This window comes from Pogona vitticeps, chromosome 9, assembly GCF_051106095.1.
Source record: "Pogona vitticeps strain Pit_001003342236 chromosome 9, PviZW2.1, whole genome shotgun sequence".
NCBI classification, from domain to species: Eukaryota; Metazoa; Chordata; class Lepidosauria; order Squamata; family Agamidae; genus Pogona; species Pogona vitticeps.
Genome location: NC_135791.1, coordinates 17,805,179 through 17,827,715, shown reverse-complemented (window position 1 = coordinate 17,827,715; position 22,537 = coordinate 17,805,179). Strand labels below are relative to the sequence as shown.

Below are 22,537 nucleotides of genomic sequence, written 5' to 3'. Positions count from 1 at the left end.
AACACCCACAATAGCAATGTGGAAGGTAGTCCCATACCACTGTGTTTGCTTCCTTCCTATGGCAAATAAGCATATAATGGCCAAAATCCCACCGCTTAGTATAGTAATTCACAGCAAAGTAGGTTCACTGTATCGATAGTGATTTGGTGAGTCAGTTTCTCCATAAGTTCTGTTTACTCAAACTGAGACTTACTATACTAAGCTAAGTCACAGAGTAAGTTCATTTGGATCAATGGAACTTACAGATGAGATAACTCACCATATTCCCATTGATTCAATAGACCTTCTGTAGTGTGCCTTACTATACTAAGCAACTGGATTTTGGCCAAAGTGTGGAAAACACAGCTGAGTATCTTTAAGCACTGTGGAGACCAAACACTTCCACCTTTTTCTCACAGGTAAAGGGCTTCTGTTCTCTAATCATGTTAGCTGCCATTTCTGTCTAGTTTTAAATTGTTTTTGAGAGGAGGCGATCAAAATACCATATAAAATTCCAATTGTCATCTAAATGTTACCATAGATTTGTATAACCTATAATAGAATTCTTGATTTCAAAGGAAATGAAAGCAGAGTGTAGCCACACACTGCTGGATTTTTTAAAAGCCAATTTTAATAATCTCAGAACAAGGATAAGTAAAGTCCCATTGGAGAAGATCCTAACAAGAAAAGGAGTCCAAGAAGGGTGGGAGCTTCTAAAAAAAGAAATTCTAAAGTCACAACTATAAACAATTCCAAAAAGAAAAGGGGGATGTGGCAAAAAAAAAAAAAAAAGCTCAGGGAGGACCTAAAAACCAAAAAAGACACGTACAGGAAGTGGAAAGAAGGCCAGGCCACCAAAGATGAGTACAGACAAGTAGCAAGGAAATGCAGGGTTGACATGATAGCATTTTTGCAAATATTTGAAAGGTTGTCATACAGAGGAGGGGCAGGATCTGTTCTCCATCATCCCAGAGTGCAGGGCACACAACAATGGACTCAAGTTACAGGAAGCCAGATTTCAGTTGAATAGCAGGAAAAACTTCCTAACTGTTAGAGCAGTACAGCAATGGAATCAATTACCTCGGGAGTTGGTGAGTGTTCCAATACTGGAGGCATTCAAGAAAAACTTAGATAATTACCTGGCAAATATGCTTTGATTGTATTCCTACATTGACCAGGGGGTTGGACTTGATGGCCTTGTAGGCCCCTCCCAATTTCACTTTTCTATGATTCAATGATTTCTATGATAACCCCTTTTTCTTTCTTTCTTTCTTTCTTTCTTTCTTTCTTTCTTTCTTTCTTTCTTTCTTTCTTTCTTTCTTTCTTTCTTTCTTTCTTTCTTTCTTTCTTTCTTTCTTTCTTTCTTTCTTTCAGGTGCTTATGGAACCGGTTCCTGTGGGAGGGAATTTATCACAACCTTCATGCAGAACTACTTGACATCTCCAACTAAATTTCAGCTGCTGATCACTGGATATCACCCTGCAACCACTGTCACTGTGACGGTGAAGAAGTCTCTGTTCCAGAAAACGGTCTCTGTCAATACAGGAGAAACTGTGTCCGTCGTTCTCCCAGACTCCACAGAGATGGTTGGAGGAAGCATCTGTAATGGGACTGTGCTGATTGAAGCGGACAAAAATATCTCTGTCTTCTCTCATAGCCATAGGGACTACACCAGTGGAGCCACCATAGTGTACCCAGTCGAGCAGCTTGGCACACAGTATTACGTGGTAACTCCAATAGGTGCACTAGCAAACACTTTCAAGGAATTTGCCGTTGTCGCCTACAGGTTTCCCGCCAGGATTGATATTCTCTTAAAAGGGACTGTAGTATTCCAAGGGAGGGTGTACCCAGCAGGAAGCAGGCTTGTGGTTGACCTTCATGCCTTCCAAACAATCCAGGTGCAGAGCTCATCGGATTTATCCGGCACTAAGGTTGTGTCAAATGCCTCCGTGGCTGTCTTGAGTGGCCATAGCTGCGCAGTCAAGCACACCAGCTGTGATCATGTTGTTGAGCAGCTCCTGCCTGTTTCCAGCTGGGGAACCACCTTCATTGTTCCTCCACTTTCTTTCCAACCTCGAGATGACATTGCATATATCACTGCCTCTCAAGACACGTGCATCAAATACCAGTCTGGGAACAGACACGGCTCTTACAATGTGGTGGCCGGGCAAGTTATCATGGTGGATGTGCAGCCTTCTCAGCCGTTATATTTCTCTGCCAATGCTGGGATCCAAGTCGTTTTCTTCTTCACTGGTGCCACAGTTGGAAGCCAGTCCTATGACCCTTTCATCATCAATATCCCATCTATATCCAGCTATCACACCTCTTATCACCTTAGGGGAATGGCACACTATTATAATTATGCTGTCCTCATAGCCAAAACATCAGAATCCAATGGGCTCACTTTAGAGAACAAACCCATTGGAAACATCCAGTGGAAACCCATACCAGGTACACAATATTCATGGGGTGAATATAAATTGGACAGCAAAGATACCAACCTTTCCCTACAGCACCCAAACGCTCCTTTTGGGCTCTACATCCTTGGATTTTTGAATTATGATGGCTATGGCTTTGTGGCCCCATGTTCCTGCGGTAAGTATCTATCTTTCAATTTGTGCATTTAGACTTTCAGTGTACAGATCATATTACTGTTCTTGTGTGTCATAACTTCAGAACTAACCCTAATTGTCCGTTCACTTCCTTTTTTTTTTAAATTTGATCAGTCTTTTAGCAATAACCACAAAGCTAGCTCAGGACATTTTGCTGCCCGAGACAACAGACAAAGAAGTTCCATCCCCATTCCAGAAGCACAGGAGCAAAGATGCATTGATCCTTAATGCCCATTTGAACAGGGGCAGTGAGGCACATGCGGCCTAGAGAGTAAACGCTACGCTACATGAGGCATGAAAGTGTGTCTCAAACCATAAGATTTTCCTCCAGATATATTATTCCTTCAGAGAAGAAGCAATCAGCTTGCCTGATGAAGCCCATTCTTATGCCATAACAAAACAGACATAAGAACACTCTTAATGAACAGAATAAACTTACCCCCTTCTCTATCTTAAGGGAGCTTCCCTTCTAATGTCAGATTAACTCTAGTGCAGTGGTTCTTAACCTTTGTTACTCGGATGTTTTTGAACTGCAACTCCCAGAAACCCCAGCCAGCACAGTTGGTGGTGAAGGCTTCTGGGAGTTGCAGTCCAAAACTCCTGAGTAACCCAAGGTTAAGAACCAGTGAGCTAGTGTATGGTTTGACCATCTGTTTTCCAACATGGTGTTGTTGTTCCCAACAGTCTCTGTGCACGCGCGCGCACACACACACACACACACACACACACACACACACACACACACACACACACACACACACACACACACACACACATGTTTGTGTGCGTGCACAAACAGAGCCTTGCTCTTCCTAACAAAGAGCCTCGTGGCGCAATGGTTAAAACGCTGTACTGCAGCTAAAACTGTGCTCACGACCTGGGGTTCAAATCCCAGGTAGCCGGCTCAAGGTTGACTCAGCCTTCCATCCTTCCGAGGTCGGTAAAATGAGTACCCAGCTTGCTGGGGGGGCAATGTGTAGCCTGTATAATTAAAATTGTAAACCGCCTGGAGAGTGCTTGTAGCGCTATGGGGCGGTATATAAGTCCAATAAATAAATAAAAATAAATAAATAAATAACAACAACCCTCAACAAAAGGTATCATAGGGTCCTTGTAATTGGCGTGAGGCTCTTCTGCTGCCCAGTCCAGAACTTCTCCTAATATGTCAACACAAGATCAACACATTTTCTGAACAGTCTTGCTCATTCTGCCTTTTTTCTCCTCTATAAGGAAAGAAGCATATTTTTCCCCTAGACTTCTTTACCATGTCCTAGTGCTCAGTTCTTATTCCCTTCAGTAGATGAGTGGTCCTTCTCAAGTTACTTTGATTTTGATGCCTCATTTCCTTCTCTCTCTCAGCAAATCAAACCATTGATTATAGATGGCCTTAACGTCATGGGTAAATGTATGCGCTGTAACTATTTAGAAATTCAGAGACCTCACTTCTCTCCATGGACATCCCCCTCTGCTTGTTTTTTTAATTATTATTATTATTTATTTATTTTAACTACTAGGAATAGGGTAGGGAATACAAAAGGCAAAAGGAAGGGGGGGAGGGAAAATATTAGAGGGAAGGGAGAACACAGAGTATACAATCATCCAATCTATTCATATTTCAATAAAATAACAAATCAACTTTCTGCTCTCTTTTTTTAACAATTTGATTACCTTCCAGCAATCAACTTACAGTTATGTTTTAGTTTAAATCTAAGTTACTCCAACACTATCAGGAAACCGAGGCCATTTGTAAAATACATCCCATCGTTCAATTTCCTTTTGATTTGGACAGTCATTCAGCACGCCTGAAAGAGTATCCATTTCTGTCGCTTCCCATAGTTTCTCAGTAAGCTCCTCTTGTTTCCATAGCTCTGCTTCCTTCCAATTTTTGGAAGAGAAGGATGGATCCAGGACAGTAATCCAATTTTTAACATAACATTTTATGACTGTATTAGCTAAATAGCTCACTGGGAAACTTGCTTCTGCTTGTTAATGATTACTCTTGCTTTTACACTGACACTGAGGTTGTCCTACTCTAGGTAAACCAGCTCCTTCATGCGATGATATCCAGTGCAGGAAGAAAGAGCGGTGTGAGATCTTAGATGAACAACCAGTGTGCGTACCGGAATCTGAATCTTCTTGCTGGGCTCAGGGAGATCCTCATTATCACACTTTTGACAGGAGAAATTTTGATTTCATGGGCACCTGTACCTACACCATTGCCAAAATGTGCAGCCGAAACACAACTCTTCCTTCTTTCAACATCGAAGCCAAGAATGAAAACAGGGGGAATACTCGTGTTTCTTACGTTGGTTCTGTGACTGTCAGTGTCTACAACATCACCATTTCCGTGGTCAGAAATGAAATTGGACTTGTGAGGGTATGTCTAGCCAACAAATATTTTTCCCGGGTCTTCATTTCCAATTTTTTTACTAAACTACTGGCTGTGTGCTTGTTTAACAACTGTCCTTCTTTCTATTAAGATTACAGATGAGCACAAACTGCAGTTCACTGGTTCAGTCCAGTTTGGCACAGCACCAGCAAAAGTGTTCCATGGGCACTGTGCATTCCTCTGTGTGCTGTCCCATTCCCTGGCCAAAGCACACTTCCCTCCCCCACCTCCTCAGGCAGCAGCCCACTCAGATAAGGAGGCAGGGCAGAGAAGCCTGCGGTGCTGCCTTTGAGTGGGCAGCTGCTAGAGAAGGCGGAGAGGGAAGTGCACACTGTAATCAATAAATGAACTACACCAAACTGGGCCAAACTGTGTTTTGTGCCCATCTCTAGTTCAGATGTCACAATGAGCCCCATTAATGGCACTTTGATGAATGGGGAAGGCTGACAAGTAAAGAAGTTATATCATATGACAAGGGGACCATTAACACTATGGTGTCCACATCATTATTTTCCCAAGATTTTCAAAATGACCCTTAGACTCTCTAGCAGGAAGAGAAATCTTACAGAAGACATTGTAACACCAACAGCATTACACTCCTCACTGGAGAGTATTTTTTCTTCCAGAACTCTTCCTGAATAGCTTTATTTGGGTTACACCGGGAAAAACAGCATCTCGTTCACAAATTTCACGTTCTCGATAGAAACCACTTTCCCATAAAGATTCTCATTGGTAACTCTCTCCGTGCTAGTGAAAACAGTTAAACAGAACTTGGTGGAGTAGGGTGACCTTCAGCTTAAAAAATCCTTAGAATAAGAGGCCAGGGTCTGAGAGTGGGTTTTTTAAAGCATAGTTGGCAGAGATAGTGTAGTTCTTGAGGTTATCTGACTGAATGCTGAGAAAGGTCATACTGTAGACAGGATGGCATCCGTGAGGGACATGATGGTCCTTTTCCAGTTAAAATATGGAAGGCAAGGGGACACTGGATGCCCATGAGGAAAATCTCTTTCTCACACTCTCTTTCATTCTCTCTCTCCCTCCCTCCCCCCTCTGTGTGTGTGAGCACACTTGTGTATTGATTCTGCAAAGACTCTAATCCTGAAGTGAATTTGGATGAGACTATTGATGTTTCCTGGAGATTTGGCATACCAGTCCATCTTTATTGTTGTGTCTTAGTTGTAGGAATAATATTATCAACGTTCACACTGTAAATTCTCATTTTTTTCCCCCAAAAATAGGAAAAAAAATTAACATTCTGATCATGACATCTGGTGAATTCTCATGCAGGTGAATAACCAGCGCTCCCGGCTGCCCATCTCCTTGAATGAAGGAAAGCTCCATCTCTACCAGAGAGCAGGATCTGTCGTGATCGAAACTGACTTCACACTGAGGGTCTCTTATGACTGGAACAGCTACTTGGTGGTGAAGATCTCCAGCAGCTTTTCAGAGAGCATCTGTGGCCTTTGTGGGAACTACAACGGAGATCCTAAAGACGACTTCACTACCCCTGAAGGGTCTTTAGCCTCCAGCCCTGTGGAGTTCGGGCGAAGCTGGAAGGTGGAGGATGGCGACCAGTTTTGCTGGGATGACTGCCATGGAGAATGCAAAACATGCTCCCCAGAGATGGCTAGCAAATATGAAGTGGAGCCGTTCTGTGGTTGGATCAGCAAAGGGGGGAATGGCCCCTTCAGCCAGTGCCATTCTGTGGTCAGTCCAGAGATCTTTCTGCAGAACTGCGTCTATGACCTCTGTTTAAACGATGGCCGTCAGGATGTGCTGTGCGAGGCACTTGAGAGCTATGCACAAACCTGCCAGAGAGAGGGAGTTGCTATCTCTGACTGGAGGACCTCCGCCAATTGCCGTGAGTGTTCCTTGATGCAGAACAAATTATATTTTCCATTTTTATTTAAAATGTAAATCCCAGACTCCATGAGATGCATATGGTCTAGCCTGGGGACCTAATCTTCAGGTGCAACCACATGGTCTTTCACCCTGAACAATGGATAAAAGTAGGTCTGTGAGATACTAGTAGCTTTTCTTGTTAAGCAAAATTCTTTTCCTCATTCTTCCTGTGAAAATGAATGTAAGAGGAACCAGGATGACAGAAAACCGCAGAGATCTGAGCCCTGCATCTGCAATGTGAGGACAATATTGAAATGCCTTAATGAGTTTTTATCTGTAAACTCTGCTCTGAGACATTGTGCTAATCAATGGGCACTCTTGAGCCATGCTGGTTTGGCTCAAGATAGTGTACCATATGGCCTCATTGGCCAACTAAGAAATGGGAAGGGACTCTTAGGCAGCTAAGATAATCCACAACTGTATCGAAGCTGGGTTGCTCCCCAGCCCATCTCAACAGGAGTAGATATGAGACTACCTGGGAAGATATTAAAAGATTACGTGATATTGATAACCAGACAACCATGACATCTGTAGTTAGTTGCTGCTCAGATAGGCCATACAAAGGCTTTTCCTTGCCTTTTGCAAAGCTTCCCCCATATTTGTCCCTTATTAGCTCACATGAGCTGAGACAATGCTGAGTAAATGCAAACTGAACTAGCTACCGTTGAAAGAGGTTCAGAGATGTTACATGGACCAGTACAGTACAGGTTGGCATTGCTCAGCAGAATGCTCTGAAACAGAGGACATGGTACATTTTCAAATAGAATGCCCTCTGTGGGCAGATCTGAGGAACCAACATCTTAAACCCTTAACAACCAGGATCGAGAACATTTCCCCTTTATGAACGGTTTTATTCCTGCTAGCTGGCATGGACCACTACATATATTCTACAGGATCACTAAATTCATTAAATGACTCATGGAAAGATGGAATCTATTGCCTGCTTCACAAGTTCTTCACATTAATCTCACATCTTGATACTTGCTTGTTTTATTATTTTATTACTATTATTTTATGTTTTTATGCTTGTTTCTATATACTTACACTAGATGCCAAACACTTTTTAAAAGACTGATTTAACCTATGCTCTTCCATACAGTCTGATCTGCTATAAAGCAATAAAGCATTTGAATTCGGATCAGTAAACTCTATATGAAGCATGTCAAACCCTAAAAACTTTTTTCCATTCTGCCTTTCTCATCCTCCCATGCCAATAAGGAAACTTGATTTCTAAAACAGGCAATATGCGTTGGAGGGAAGAGAGATCATTGAGGGACTGCCTCCTATCCTGAATGGAAAATTCCAGGCAAATGACACCAGGGGTGAGACATTTAAAAGCACCCACCCTCAAACTGCTTGAAACCAGCTCTCCACTCACGTTAAGCAACATGCCTGGTGGATCGATGCCATAACCATTTTGGGGACTTTCATAATTTTTCTACTGTATGCCTGAGGGAGTGAATTTTAAGCATGAAAGCTTGTGTTGAGTGATTTTTAGTGGTCTAAATAAAAGTATCACCTCTTCTACACCTAGATTGTGTAAATGACCACATGGCTATCTTGGTTTTTCGAAGCCCTAAAATGTGTGCCATGAATCAGGACCAAAGAAGCATCAAATCACATCAGCTATACCAATATGGGAAGAGACAAGAAGTCTTGAGCATGGTAGAGTAAAACACTGGGGTCCATGAAGATGAACACTCTGTTTTTTCATCATATATTAGCATAAAAGGATCTAAAGTATGTATTTAGGAAGGCCTGCATCTATCTGTAGTACACCCATCTTTGAAGCAGCTAAGGGAAGTTTTCCACTTTATACATGCGATGCTCTTGTAGGGTAGGGTAGACTTCCCAACGTTTCAGCCAAAATGCTACACAAGCCACTCTAGCAAAATGTGGCTTGCTTAGTATAAGGAGTTCATGTTCATCTTCCATGCTTCACACTTATTTTTTTCTCTGACAGCTCTATCTTGCCCTGAGAACAGCCGGTATAAGCCTTGCGCAGCGCCGTGTCCTGCCACTTGCAACAACCCGGCGGGTCCCAAGAACTGCTCCTCCTTGCCATGCGCACCAGGTTGCGAGTGCAATGAAGGCTTTGTGCTAGACGCTGGGAAGTGCATCCCCAAGTCTGCCTGTGGGTGTGTCTTTGAAGGGAAGCTCTTTGCCCTCGGGGAGCAGTTCTGGGAAGACGACACGTGCACAAGACGCTGCCTCTGTGACCCGGAGACCAAAAGCGTGACCTGCCAGGCCGCCAGCTGCAAGAGCGGGGAACAGTGCAGGGTGGAAGATGGCATCCTGGACTGCTATCCCACAGGTTACGCCACCTGCTCGGCTTCAGGTGACCCCCACTACATTACCTTTGATGGCCAGAGGTTTGACTTCCAAGGAACCTGCATATATCAGTTCACTGGGCTGTGCCAGAACAGAACAGACCTGGTGGATTTCCAGATCCTGGTCCAAAATGACCACCGAGGCAGCCAGGCCGTATCCTTTACCCGGACTGTGGAGATCCATGTGTATGGGACAGTCATTGTCATTAGCCGAGAAAACCCTGGAAAAGTCATGGTGAGTTTATCGGATACCCGTTCTCTTCCCCCCCCAGTGGCTGATTTGTTTTCAGAAAAACGTGCCTTCTATATGATTCCTACATTTCAACAACCAGTTATTAATGTATTCTCGAAGGCTTTCATGGCTGGGATCTGATGGTTGTTGTAGGTTTTTTGGACTGTTTGACCATGTTCTGGAGGTTAGAACACTGTGTTCTCTGAGTTCTAAACTCCTATCCTCTGAAGATGCCAGCCACAGAGACTGGTGAAACGCTAGGAAGAAAACCCCTCAGAGCACAGCCTAACAGCCCAAAAAACCTACCAGTTATTACTTGTTGCTAGCTAGATGCTCGCCTAATGAAGGGAAATTCAAAATTGATCATATACCCTATTACCATAGAACTTTCTATCATCCTGTTATTGTCTAGGGGCAGAGCGGGATTCTGACAATTAAAATCTTTGGATTTTGCCCCTTTTCCCTCTCCTCTTTGTGTACATCTAGAAAGGTTATGAAAATTGCTTCATGGTATATCCCATTTTTCAAAATTTTTGAAAACAGTTAATTTTTATCATAACTGTGATCAAACACATTAGTATTTGCATGGTTTTAAAATATATTTATATAAAATATAATCTTTGCTGAATTACTATGGAGAGCTGCAATGTCATTCAATAAGTGAGACAAAGTAGATAAGATGGCCAGCTTTTACGTCACACAGAATGACGCCACAAGCAATAATACTAGATGAATAGGTGGGTGCCTTTCAGTAGACACTTGACACAAAATGAATGACTTGGAGAAAATGTTGAAAAAGTTATCATTTATGTCTTTGGTTTTTTGTGTGGAGACACACTGTGTTACAACAGTGGTTCCCAACCTTGGGTCTTGCTGAAATTCACATGCATCCCTTTCTCCATGGTCTTAGGTCAATGGTTTGCTGACCAACCTCCCGCACAGCACTGGGAATGACAGAATCTCCCTGTATAAAAGAGGGCAAGAGGTGGTGGCCCAGACAGACTTCCACCTGACGGTCGCCTTTGACTGCCAGAGTCGTGTCACTGTGACGGTGCCCAGCAGTTATGCTGGTGCCCTTTGTGGTCTCTGCGGGAACTACAACGGGAACAAGCACGATGAGATGACCATGCCAGGTGGTCAACTAGCTGCAAATCCATCGGCCTTTGGTCAGAGCTGGAAAGTGCGAGATGTCCCAGGCTGTAGCGAAGTGGACAAGGGAGAATGCTCCGATCTAGCCACCATTGAGAGCCATCAACGGAAGCTCAACAGTCAATGTGGCCTCATCCTCGCCAAGGAGGGGCCTTTCCGAGAATGTCATAGCAAAATCGATCCAGAAGGATACTTCCGAGACTGTGTGTATGATTACTGCTTCTTTGAAGGCCAACAAACGGTGATCTGCCAACTGATTGTAAGCTATGCAACAGCGTGCCAAGCAGCCGGAGTGACGATCTACCCCTGGAGATCTGACACTTTCTGCAGTAAGTGACTCTCTCCAGAATAATCTTTCTCGGTGAAGAAGATGGCAAGCCAGGTGATTTTAAAAGGAAATATGGTAGACTGTTCCCCATACTGTTTTAGATTAATCTTCTGTGGTTTAGATTCTAAACCACATTATCTACCTCCATCTTGAAATTGCTTCTATGGGAGTGTCACTGCTCTCCAAAGTAGGTGTTCAGCCACAGAGTGAACAGAAGCAAAAAAGATCAAAGAGAGTGTTTTAGAAACAGAGGTCACCATTATAAAGAGGGGGAAACATTTGTTGGAGAAGATATAGATGGAAGTAGTTAACGAAAAAGGAGGCTGAAATGCTAGAATTTGTTGCAGAGTTTTGAATTTCTGTTACAATTCTCCAAGTTACAAGTTTCCCATAGTTCAGCCTTTTCTCATTAACTGGCACTTAAAGTCTCAATAACTCACCCTGAGACATTTGCTGGAGAAAGAATAAAAAACATTTCTTTACTTAATATATTCATGAAGGCTTTCATAGCTGGGATCTAATGGTTGTTCTGGGTTTTTTCGGGCTCTTTGGCCATGTTCTGAAGGTTGTTCTTCCTGATGTTTCGCCAGTCTCTGTGGCTGGCATCTTCAGAGGACAGCAGAGCACAGGTTGCTGTCCTCTGAAGATGCCAGCCACAGAGACTGGTGAAATGTCAGGAAGAACAACCTTCAGAACACGGCCAAGGAGCCCAAAAAACCCAGAACAACCATTTCTTTACTTACTTGAAATAATCGAGCATTCTGCTTTCCTTACTGCACACATACTAGTAACCAACCAAACAGATCAACAGCAACTATATCTAACTGATGAAACAGAGAAATAAAGAACTTATCAGAAAAAAGGTGCTATCTTTTAATTCAAAAGCTGGAAGGAACAATTGGTTAGGGATGAATATATAGGCAATCACTCCATCCCAGAAAACTCCCGCTGAGTCACATAAACCACAGATATCATGTGAGGATGCAAATAAGACTAAAAAACTGTGCCTTCACACTGCCCCTATCATGTTTAACTGGCCTCTAATGCCTCTCTCCTTTTAAATTCCCTCTTTCAAATCTGGCAGGTCCTTCCTGTGGTTCAAATAGCCACTACGAACTCTGTGCTCAGGGCTCGGTCCAGACCTGTGGCAGCCTCTACGTTCCCATCCCTTCTCCGGCCAAGTGCCAGGAAAGCTGTGTGTGCAATGAAGACTTTGTGCTGAGTGGCGACCAGTGCGTGCCCCAGTCCCAGTGCGGATGCTTCCATCAAGGCCACTATTATCCTGCAGGAGAGGCTTTCTATCCATCATGCCACGAACACTGTGTGTGCCAAGCTGGGGGGATTTTGAAGTGTGGGCCGTTCTCCTGCGGACCCCACGAGGAGTGCAGGCTTTCGGGAGGCGTTCGCAAATGCCACCCTGTTGGCAACGCCACGTGCTCGGCCTCTGGAGACCCTCATTACCTTTCTTTTGATGGACTGGCCTTTGATTTCCAGGGCACCTGCACATATATACTGGCTCAAGCCAGCACAGACAATGGAACCCTGGTCCCTTTCATTGTTACTGTGGAAAATGAACCTTGGGGGAATGGGAAGGTCTCTGTTACCAAGATGGTGTCTGTCACGGTCCATGGGATCACACTGACCTTACTGCAGAACAAGAAGGGCCAAGTGAAGGTGGGTATATTTTCCTCACAAGCAAGGCCAGTCCAAATATGGTAGATCTTTTTTTTTTCATAAATGAAGAAGATTTAGATTATTTCCAACAACTTGTTCAATACTCTCAGACGCAGTTCATCCATCCCTGGAGATTTGAACTCATTCAAGGTAGTAAGGTATTCCTTGACTGGTTGTTGTGGGTTTTTCAGGCTCTTTGGCCATGTTCTGAAGGTTGTTCTTCCTGACGTTTCGCCAGTCTCTGTGGCCGGCATCTTCAGAGGACAGGAGTAGGAACTCTGTCCGTTCTCTGTTCAGAGGAGGGCAACAAGGATGATCAGGGGGCTGGAAACCAAGCCCTGTGAGGAAAGACTGAAAGAATCGGGCATGTTTAGTCTTAAGAAAAGAAGACTAAGGGGTGGTATGATGATAAGACTTTTCAAATACTTAAAAGGTTGTTATACAGAGGAGGGGCAAGATCTCTTCTCGATCATCTCAGAGTGCAGGACACACAACAATGGGGTCAAGTTACCAGAAGCCAGATTTCAATTGAATATCAGGAAATACTTCCTAACTGTTAGAGCAGAACAGTGGAACTAATTACCTCGAGAGTTGGTGAGTGCTCCAACACTGGAGGCGTTTAAGAAATACTTAATCACCTGGCACATATCCTTTGATTTGTATTCCTGCATCGAGCAGGGGGTTGGACTTGATGGCCTTATAGGCCCCTTCCAACTTCACTATTCTATGATTCTGTGATTCTATGATCACAAAAGACATGTTAAATAAAAATCGCTTTCTCCTCGAAAATGGAAGAATCCACATGGGTGTTAAGCAAAAATGCTACAATTATTATGTTAAGCTTACTGCTATATTAGCTCAGTCCTTTTTAAGCACCTATTTTATATTTTCATACTTGTCCCCAACAAATACATGTTTATATTACTTTGTGATAAACCTCCATCATGAAAATTAGGCAACCTATTATCAGGACTTAAAAAAACACTTTTCACTTCTTAAGCTGTCTCAGTGCTGTCTTGTGTACTAACGGGAATATAGTTAATTTCATCATCTGTACTAATTAATGATGATAATAATAATAATCATGTGCAATGGTAAATTCTTATTTATGACAACTCTTTTCAGGATTTTTTTAGTACTCAGAAGATATTGACCATTCCCTTCTTTTGGGGCCACCCTGGGACTGTGCAGCTTGCCTAAGGCTGCACAGGCTGGCTTTTCTGAGACACATAGTGCAGAACTGGACTCCCAATTTCTCACTCTGCACTGAGATATCCAGCCAGCTAAATTAGTAACAATTAGTAAGGCACATATACATTTCCAGACATTTTACACAATCCATTTATTTTTTTATTTGCCTTAGCATTGTTTATTTAATGTTGAAGCTGTTGGGACTAAGCATAGGGACCTGGCATAAGCTGAGATTCATGACTATTGGCCACATCTTCCTCTCTTCAGGAATGAAATATTTTTCTTCTTTCCAACAGGTGAATGGGATCGTCAATTCCCTTCCCATCACATTTTCTGCTGGGAAGCTCAGAGCCTATCAACACGGCACTAAAGTCCTGATAGAAGCTGCCTTTGGCCTCACTGTGGCCTATGACTTGGTCTATCATGTGACGGTCACCATCCCGGGCTCTTACCAGGGCCAGACGCAAGGCCTGTGTGGCAACTACAATGGGAGGAAGGATGATGAGTTCCTGCTCCCTGATGGAAAGATTGCCTCTGATGTGGCTGCATTTGGTGCCGCCTGGAAAGTGCCCGTCCCCGGAGCCGATGGCTCCTGCTCAGACGGATGCTCTGGGAACAACTGCCCGGTTTGTGAAGAAAGGAAGAAGGAGGTTTTCAAACAGCGCAACTATTGTGGGATCCTCACGGCCTCCGACGGCCCCTTCAGAAATTGCCACAGCAAGGTGGACCCCAGCGTGTACTTCAACGACTGCATCTATGACCTGTGCCTGGGCAACGGGGACAGTCCTGTCTTGTGCCAGAGCATCCAAAGTTACGTGTCTGCCTGCCAAGATGCTGGTGTTTCTGTGGAGCCCTGGAGGACTCCATCCTTCTGTCGTGAGTACTAATAAAAGGGGGTTGGTTATGCATTTGTTGAGAAATGATGCAGGCAAGTCTTAATCCTACTGTTGGTCCAAGTAGAATAAATCTAATGAATTGATAGGAACTTGATAAGTCAACACTTAAGTAAGATCCATGATTCAATGGTTCTCTTTTATCCATTTCTGTTTCTACTAGCAATGATAATGGACAAAAGCACTTTAAAAGTGTAATTCTGTTCAGAGAGCTAACAAAGTCTTTAATGTTTGCTGGAGATCCATCCCAGCATTGGTAGCCAATCAGATTGTGATCTGTATTTTGTATTTGTTCTTTAATTAAACCAAAAAAAGGGAAACTATAAGAAAAAACCCAGCTGAGAATCATGATAGTTTAATACTAATGAATCCTGCCAGAGAACAAAATATATCTAGCCTTTTAGCTCTGTTTTTTGGTAATCTTTCATGACTGTTAGGAGACTGCTTTTCAAAACTTATGTGAGCCTTTTGGCAGGATATTCTTATGTGGCTGAAATTAAATATAGCACAATTTGAAATGTAGTGAAATTCAAGAATTCAAAGGAAACTCTTAGTGTCATCATCAGATACGTTGAGACCCTAATGCAGAGGTTCCCAACCTTGGGCCCCCAGATGTTCCTGAACTACAACTCCCAGAAACCCTGGCCAGCACAGCTAGTAGTGAAGGTTTACAGAGGTTTTGAACCAAGAACATCTGGGGACCCAAGGTTGAGAACCACTGCCCTAAGATCTCTCTCTCTCTCCTGTGAACTTGGCAACAGATAACCAGTTTCATCCACCCTGGATCCTTTTAAGGCGAAAGGTGGAGTAAAATATTTTAAATAGGTAAATAAAAACCTCTCTCTTGTGCTGCTTTCTTTAGGACCCCTGGACACTCTTTTCTTGCAATGTGTGTGTTCTTATCCTTTAGCCCCAAGCCAAACAGTTGACTATGAGACCTGTGCCGACTTGCCTGCATTTATCCAGGTTCACCCTTCACTTCCATCCTGAGAAGCAAAATTCATCTTATATTCTCATCTTTCCTCTCATCTAGCCTTGAGCTGTCCAGCTAACAGTCACTACGAGGTCTGTGCCAACCTTTGCTCTACTAGCTGTGCCAAGATCACAGATGCTACACCATGTCCAGAGACCTGCGCTGAAGGCTGCCAATGCGACGATGGGTTCTTCTTTGATGGTTTTGGCTGTGTTAGAGCACAACACTGTGGATGTTTCAAGAATGGCGTCTACTACAAAGTAAGCTGTTTTTTAGAAACTTCACTCTCACATACACCTGTCATTAGTTCATTCCTATTTATCTGATTTTTCTGACCAAGGTTGCTCAGTTCCAGATTTTCTCCAACCCTAAATTTCTCAGAAGCCTTTTAAAACAAAGGCCATTTCTTCATTCCATAAAATGTCTCAATAGTTGAAATGCAGAAGATATAAACTCCTAATCCATGTCCTTTCCTTGTCACAAGTAGGTGGATCAAAAGCACATCTGCATCTAAGGACCAGTGCTGTAGAACTGATTCATTTGTAATTCAATAGCTGTCTATCTTATTATGCTCCAATTTCCCACCAGCCTAATGAGAAAGTCCTGCTCAATGCATGCCAAACGAGCTGTATTTGCTCTCCGGGACAAGGAGTAATCTGTGAGTCCCACAGCTGTGCCACTGATGAGAGTTGCAAAATTGAAGATGGGGTCATGAGTTGCATCAATAAGGGTAAGCAGAAGGTATTTTAAGTTTTTTTAAAAAGGTTTGTAGATATTAAGTGAAAGACATAACCACATGGTTGCTAGCCTGAGGACTGTCCCTTCCTTGTGTCATATCACTCTCTGCTAATTATTTTCCACCAGAAGGAAGCAAGCAACTTAGTCCAGCACTCCTGTGTGGAAACAATGCTTGTTAAAGGGTTTTTTTAATAGTGTGGATGGGAGAGTGCTAGTTAGTTAGTTATTTCTGCATGTAATTATCTCTACCAAAGTGAGTGATTTCTATGCTCTAAGGAATAATAATCAGTATTTTTCATGGTATCACATCCCTTAAATACATTAATTTCAATCTCTAAAATAAACAACTGGAGTTTTAGGTTTGGGGTTTAAAAGAAGACATTCTCATTGGATTCCCTTTATCCTCCTTTATCCTCATGTTTTATCACTCCGGTACAATTCCCGATTGCTCGTCATAGGGCACTTTGGTGATGTGTCACCAGCATTTTCAGCTGAGTATGAGAGGCTGCTTCCTAGCACGGACAGCTGCTTGTCCAGGAAAAATGTTGCCTCTCATCTGTTGCCTGCTCTAAATCACTTTCCCCTCCCTTTTATGGCGAATGAGCAAAGAAATGAGCAATTAACTTTGTAAAATGGCTACAGGAAGAAAAGTCATGCTGTATTTTCTTCTCCTCACATGCATTCCTAAACCTCGCCCTCTGCCCCACCCACAGATTCATTCTGAATGACCTCTGTACTCATTCATTAAGTTCTCCTCTCATTACAGATCCATGTAAAGCGCTGAAGTGTCGAGAAAAGGAGACATGCCAGATCGAGGAGGACCAAGCCACCTGCGTCCCTGACTTCACAGGAAGTTGCTGGGGGTGGGGGGACCCACACTACCACACTTTTGATGGGATGAACTTTGATTTCCAAGGCACCTGCACGTACACCATCGCCAAGTACTGTGGAAATGACTGTACACTGGTTCCTTTCTCAGTAGAGGAGAAGAATGATAACAGGGGCAACCAGGCGGTGTCCTATGTGCGTCTCACCAACATCTATGTCTATGGCTACAAGGTCTCCATCTACAAGCAGGAAACTGGAAGAGTGCGGGTATGTCAGGCAGCTGGGATGAACAACTTTACAGTACAGTGGTGCCTCGCTAGACAGTTACCCCGCATGATAGTTTTTTCGCTAGACATTGACTTTTTGTGATCGCTATGGCGATTTGCAAAACAGTGATTCCTATGGGGGAATTTAACTGGACAATGTTTGGTCCCTGCTTCGCAAATCGATTTTCGCTAGACGACGATTTTGACAGCTTCCTCCGCGCTCGCAAAACAGGTGTTTTCAGGACCTAAGCTTCGCAAGACAGCGATTTAAACAGCTGATCAGTGGTTCGCAAAGTGGCTTTCCTATGGCCGATCTTCGCTAGACAACGACGATTCTTTCCCATTGGAACGCATTAAACAGGTTTCAATGCATTCCAATGGGGAAATGCTTTTCGCTAGACAATGATTTCGCTGAACAGTGATTTCAGTGGAACGGATTATCTTTGTCTAGTGAGGCACCACTGTAATTCATAATGATAAGTTGCCATTGGGGAAACCGACTTTGAGCTCTATCAATATATCAAGGCTGAAGAAATTCATCAGTTATTGCAATTGCCTTTTGGGGAGCTAGGCTCTGAATAAATAAGATAATAGTCATTCTGGAGCCCGACTGAGCTTTAGGATCATGGGACTTCAGCAATGAAGTGATTAAGTATACAATCTCTTAAACTGGGAAAAGCGACACTGGTTGGACATGAGAGCCCATCACACACACACCCCAAGACATCTCAAATAAACTTGACAGGAAATCCATATTGCCCACCCCTCTTACATTCACTTAATAATAATGTTGTACTATCTGACTTGAGTTAGGGGTTATGGTGTTATGGAGTTATTAGGAGTTATGGTGACCCTTGCCACAATTTCTAAGTATAGTATATTCAGATGTGGCTCATCATTTCCTTCTTCTGGGACTGCCTTGGGACTCTGCAGCTTCCCAAGGCCGTACAGGTTGGGTTTTTTCCTAGGAAGCACAATAATGAATCAAGCTCCCAACTTCTGGCTCTACTGCCAAGCACCTAATCCACTGAGCTATCCAGTCAGTTGGAGGCAAATGCAACTGACCTGAGAAGGTCTTACTTCAGCCCAGTGCATCTGTCAAACATTTTCTGTCTCAGGCTGTTTTCATATTAAAATGAAGCTAGACTAAAACAGTGATTCCCAACCTTAAGTAATCCAGGTGTCCTTGGCCTGCAACTCTCAGAAACCTTGGCCAACACAGTTAGTGGTGGAGGCTTCTGGGAACTGCAGTCCAACAACACCTGGATTAACCAAGGCTGAGAATCACTAAAGCATGGAAGATGGAATTACTTACGAGTTTAATTGATAGTATTGTTTATTATGTATGTAAGAATTGTGTCTATAAGCTGAAGTCACAGACATTGTGAGATCTTGTTATTATTCAAGCTACAATGTTTGAATGAAGTTTCTGTAGGTGAGCGCTACGAGATAGCACACTAGGCTCTAAAAGACAAGCCAAGATCCCAAGACAAAGGCACTTCAAGACATCAGGCCGAAACAGTCACATACGAAAAATTTCTAGGGTGGGATTGACAGGTATTACTGAACAGTTTTATACAGTGATGCCTCTCAAGACGAATGCCTCGCACAATGAAAAACTCAGAAGACGAAAGAGGTTTGCTAATTTTCTTTTGTGATTCGCAAGACAAATTTTTCTATGGCCATGCTTCGCAAGACAAACAGGAATGCATTAATTACATTTCAATGCACTCCTATGGGAAACCGCGCTTCGCAAGACGAAATGTTCGCATTATGAAACAATTCATGGGACAAATTATTTTCGTCTTGCGAGGCATCACTGTATTATGAATGCATTTTTTTCTTACAGAAAAAAATCTATGGAATATAAGTTACAAATATTAGCTAACTTCAGTGTTAAATTTTGTGCAATCTGTTAAAAGAGGAGGGAGAGCTCAACCCATTCAAATTCCTATTTCCAGTCCATTTCTGGTTTCTGCTAATGTCAGATTCTACCACCAGGAGCAGAGCATTTTACCTTGCCATGGCTCTGTTTCCTCCAGTGCTGGCTTAACCATTTCTGAAACACAGATTGTCTCAAAAGTAGATGACTCATAGAAAACCAAAGGAATAATTCCTGGTCATCCTTCTTGATTTGTTGGGTTTTTTGTCACTTTCTCTTTAGCTAAATGATACCATTGTCAGCCTTCCGTTGACTCTTGAAGATGGCAAGATCAGGCTTTACCAGAGTGGGCCCAAAGCTGTTCTGCTCACTGATTTTGGCCTCCAAGTAACATATGATTGGAATGCGCACCTGATCATCAACCTCCCCAGCAGCTACTATGGGGCCATGTGTGGGCTTTGTGGAGACTTCAATCAAAACCCTAGAGATGACATGATCTTTCCCAATGGGACCAAAGCCTCCTCCATCATAAGCTGGGCCAGCAGCTGGAGAGTTGAGGACCGGGACCCCTTTTGTTGGGATTACTGCAAAGGAAATTGCCCAACATGCGATGGGAACAAGAGGAAGTTGTATGGAAATGAAGACTACTGTGGGCTGATCAACAAAACCTCGGAAGGTCCCTTCAGAGAATGCCATGCCATTGTGAATCCAGATGACTTCTTTGATAGCTGTATATATGATGTGTGCCTGAATGGCGGGGCCTCAAATATACTCTGCCAAGCTTTGGAGGCCTATGCTACAACCTGTAGGAAAGCAGGCGCCACCATATATGACTGGAGGACACCATCTGGCTGCGGTGAGTTTTCTTGTCGTGGACCAGAGCATCCTTAACTGTGTTCTGTCCTCCTTCTGATTACTAGGCAGGGCCTAAGAAGGTGAACTTCACCACTACCACTTCAAAGTTCATCATTCCTATATGTTCTTTTGGTTCACAATATCCTAACATTTCGGGGCACAATTCAAGGTGCCAGTTCTAGCCGACAGTGTAAAGCCCCAAACAAGCTATCTCAAGGACTGTTTCGCCCTTTATGAGGCTTCTCGGGGATTAAAATAATCCGAGGAGTCCCTTCTCTCAGTCCTGCCACCTTCACAAGTGCACATGGGAAAGGGCCTTCTCTGTGGCTGCTCCCAGACTTTGGAACTTCCCCCCACAGGAAGCCAGTCAGGCCCCATCTCTGCTATCCTTCTGTAAGCAGACAAATACCTTTCTCTCTAGACAAACTTTATCTTAGTGACTGGCTGTGGAGGTTTTTAATGGATGGTTGTACCTTGCTGCTTCAAATGTGCTTCAGTGTTGCTTTTGTTTGCTGTTTTTTTAGTGTGGCATTTGTTTGATCCTATGTATCTATACATAGCTGTTTACCTTCCCACCGAGATGGTACCTATTTATCTACTCGCATTTGCATGCTTTCGAACCGCTAGGTTGGCGGGAGCTGGGACAAGCAACGGGAGCTCACTCTGTCGCGTGCTTGGTCTTCTGACCCTGCAGCACAGGCTTCTGCGGTTTAGCCCACAGCACCACCACAGCATTCCGTGTCTAAATCACACTGGCCATGTGACCACAGAAAGATTGTCTTCGGACAAACGCTGGCTCTATGGCTTGAAGAGCGGGATGAGCGCCGCCCCCTAGAGTCGGACACAACTGGACAAAAATTGTCAAGGGGAACCTTTAACTTTACCTATCTATACATAGCATTTTATTTGTTTGTTTGATTGTTTAGTATATTTCTATCTTTTTCCTCGAAAAAGATCCAAGGCAGCTTACATCATTAAAAGACAGTACATAAATACTAAAGAGGATCAAACAAATACCACACTAAAAAAAAGCAAACAAAAGCAACAACAAAACACATTTGCAGCAGCAAAGGTACAACCATTCATTAAAAACCTCCACTTAGGCAGCCAGTCATTCAGGGAAAGCCTGCCTAAAATTCCTCTATACGTAGCAAAGGGGATGTGGTGGCGCTGCGGGTTAAACCGCAGAAGCCTCTGTGCTGCAAGGTCAGAAGACCTGCAGTCATAAGATCGAATCCATGCGACGGAGGGATCTCCCGTCGCTTGTCCCAGCTCCTGCCAACCTAGCAGTTTGAAAGCATGTAAAAATGTGAGTAGATAAATAGATACCACCTCAATGGGAAGGTCACAGCGTTCTGTGTCTAGTCACGCTGGCCACATAACCACGGAAACTGTCTTCGGACAAATGCTGGCTCTACGGCTTGGAGACGGGGAAGAGCACCGCCCCCTGGAGTCGGACACGACTGGACTAAAAAATGTCAAGGGGAACCTTTACCTTTTAATACATAGCATGCAACATTAAAACAGATTCTTACCAAGATGGGATTTAGTATATGTTCTCAGTTCTAAAGTTTCCACGTCCCTTCTTTTACATTTTTGCTCTTCTTCCTTCCAGTCCTGCCATGCTCAGAGAACAGCCACTATGAGTTCTGTGGTCATGCTTGTGCTGCCACCTGTTCGGACCGCACTGCTCCCTCTTTCTGCAAGGAGCCGTGCCTGGAAACCTGCCAGTGCAATGACGGCTACGTCCTCAGCATTGACAAGTGTGTGCCAGTCGGGAGCTGTGGCTGCACCTACAACGGCTTCTACTACAAACCCGGAGAGGAATTCTGGGCTGATGAGCTTTGCACCTCTCACTGCACATGTGATTCCACCCTGGGGATGGTGGTGTGTAAACCAGCCAGCTGCAAAGCCAACGAGAGGTGCACCGTGGACAATGGGATCCGGGGCTGTCACCCCATCAACTTTGCAACATGCTCAGCCTCTGGGGATCCTCACTACACCACTTTTGATGGGAAGAGATACGATTTCATGGGCACCTGTATCTACCAGCTGACAGGATATTGCTCTGATGACCCAACGCTCATACCTTTCATGGTCAATGTGGAGAACAACAACCGAGGGAACAAAAAGGTGTCCTACACCAAAGTGGTGACCTTGGAGGCTTACAACATAACCATTACGCTGAGCCAGGCGCATCCGCGTAAGATTCAGGTATTAATACAGGCGTCATTCATGTACGTTTCTGAAGGCACATACAACTGCTAGCTGCATTATAACAGAGATGAGGGGCTGCAAGAAAGTCCTTAGGTGACC

The 22,537-nt window shown here is 43.6% G+C and overlaps 1 protein-coding gene across 1 annotated transcript in view; it reads left to right on the top strand.

Moving 5' to 3' along the window:
* The window catches only part of FCGBP (Fc gamma binding protein), a 70,874-nt gene that overhangs the window by 4,935 nt on the left and 43,402 nt on the right, over nucleotides 1-22,537 (top strand). Inside the window, exons 2-13 of the mRNA XM_078379968.1 lie at nucleotides 1,354-2,574; nucleotides 4,628-4,968; nucleotides 6,268-6,841; nucleotides 8,846-9,447; nucleotides 10,355-10,922; nucleotides 12,006-12,595; nucleotides 14,083-14,662; nucleotides 15,713-15,912; nucleotides 16,241-16,382; nucleotides 17,157-17,485; nucleotides 19,649-20,222; nucleotides 21,837-22,435. Of these exons, the coding sequence (XP_078236094.1) occupies nucleotides 1,354-2,574; nucleotides 4,628-4,968; nucleotides 6,268-6,841; nucleotides 8,846-9,447; nucleotides 10,355-10,922; nucleotides 12,006-12,595; nucleotides 14,083-14,662; nucleotides 15,713-15,912; nucleotides 16,241-16,382; nucleotides 17,157-17,485; nucleotides 19,649-20,222; nucleotides 21,837-22,435 (6,320 nt within the window). The remainder of the gene's footprint in view (nucleotides 1-1,353; nucleotides 2,575-4,627; nucleotides 4,969-6,267; nucleotides 6,842-8,845; nucleotides 9,448-10,354; nucleotides 10,923-12,005; nucleotides 12,596-14,082; nucleotides 14,663-15,712; nucleotides 15,913-16,240; nucleotides 16,383-17,156; nucleotides 17,486-19,648; nucleotides 20,223-21,836; nucleotides 22,436-22,537) is intronic.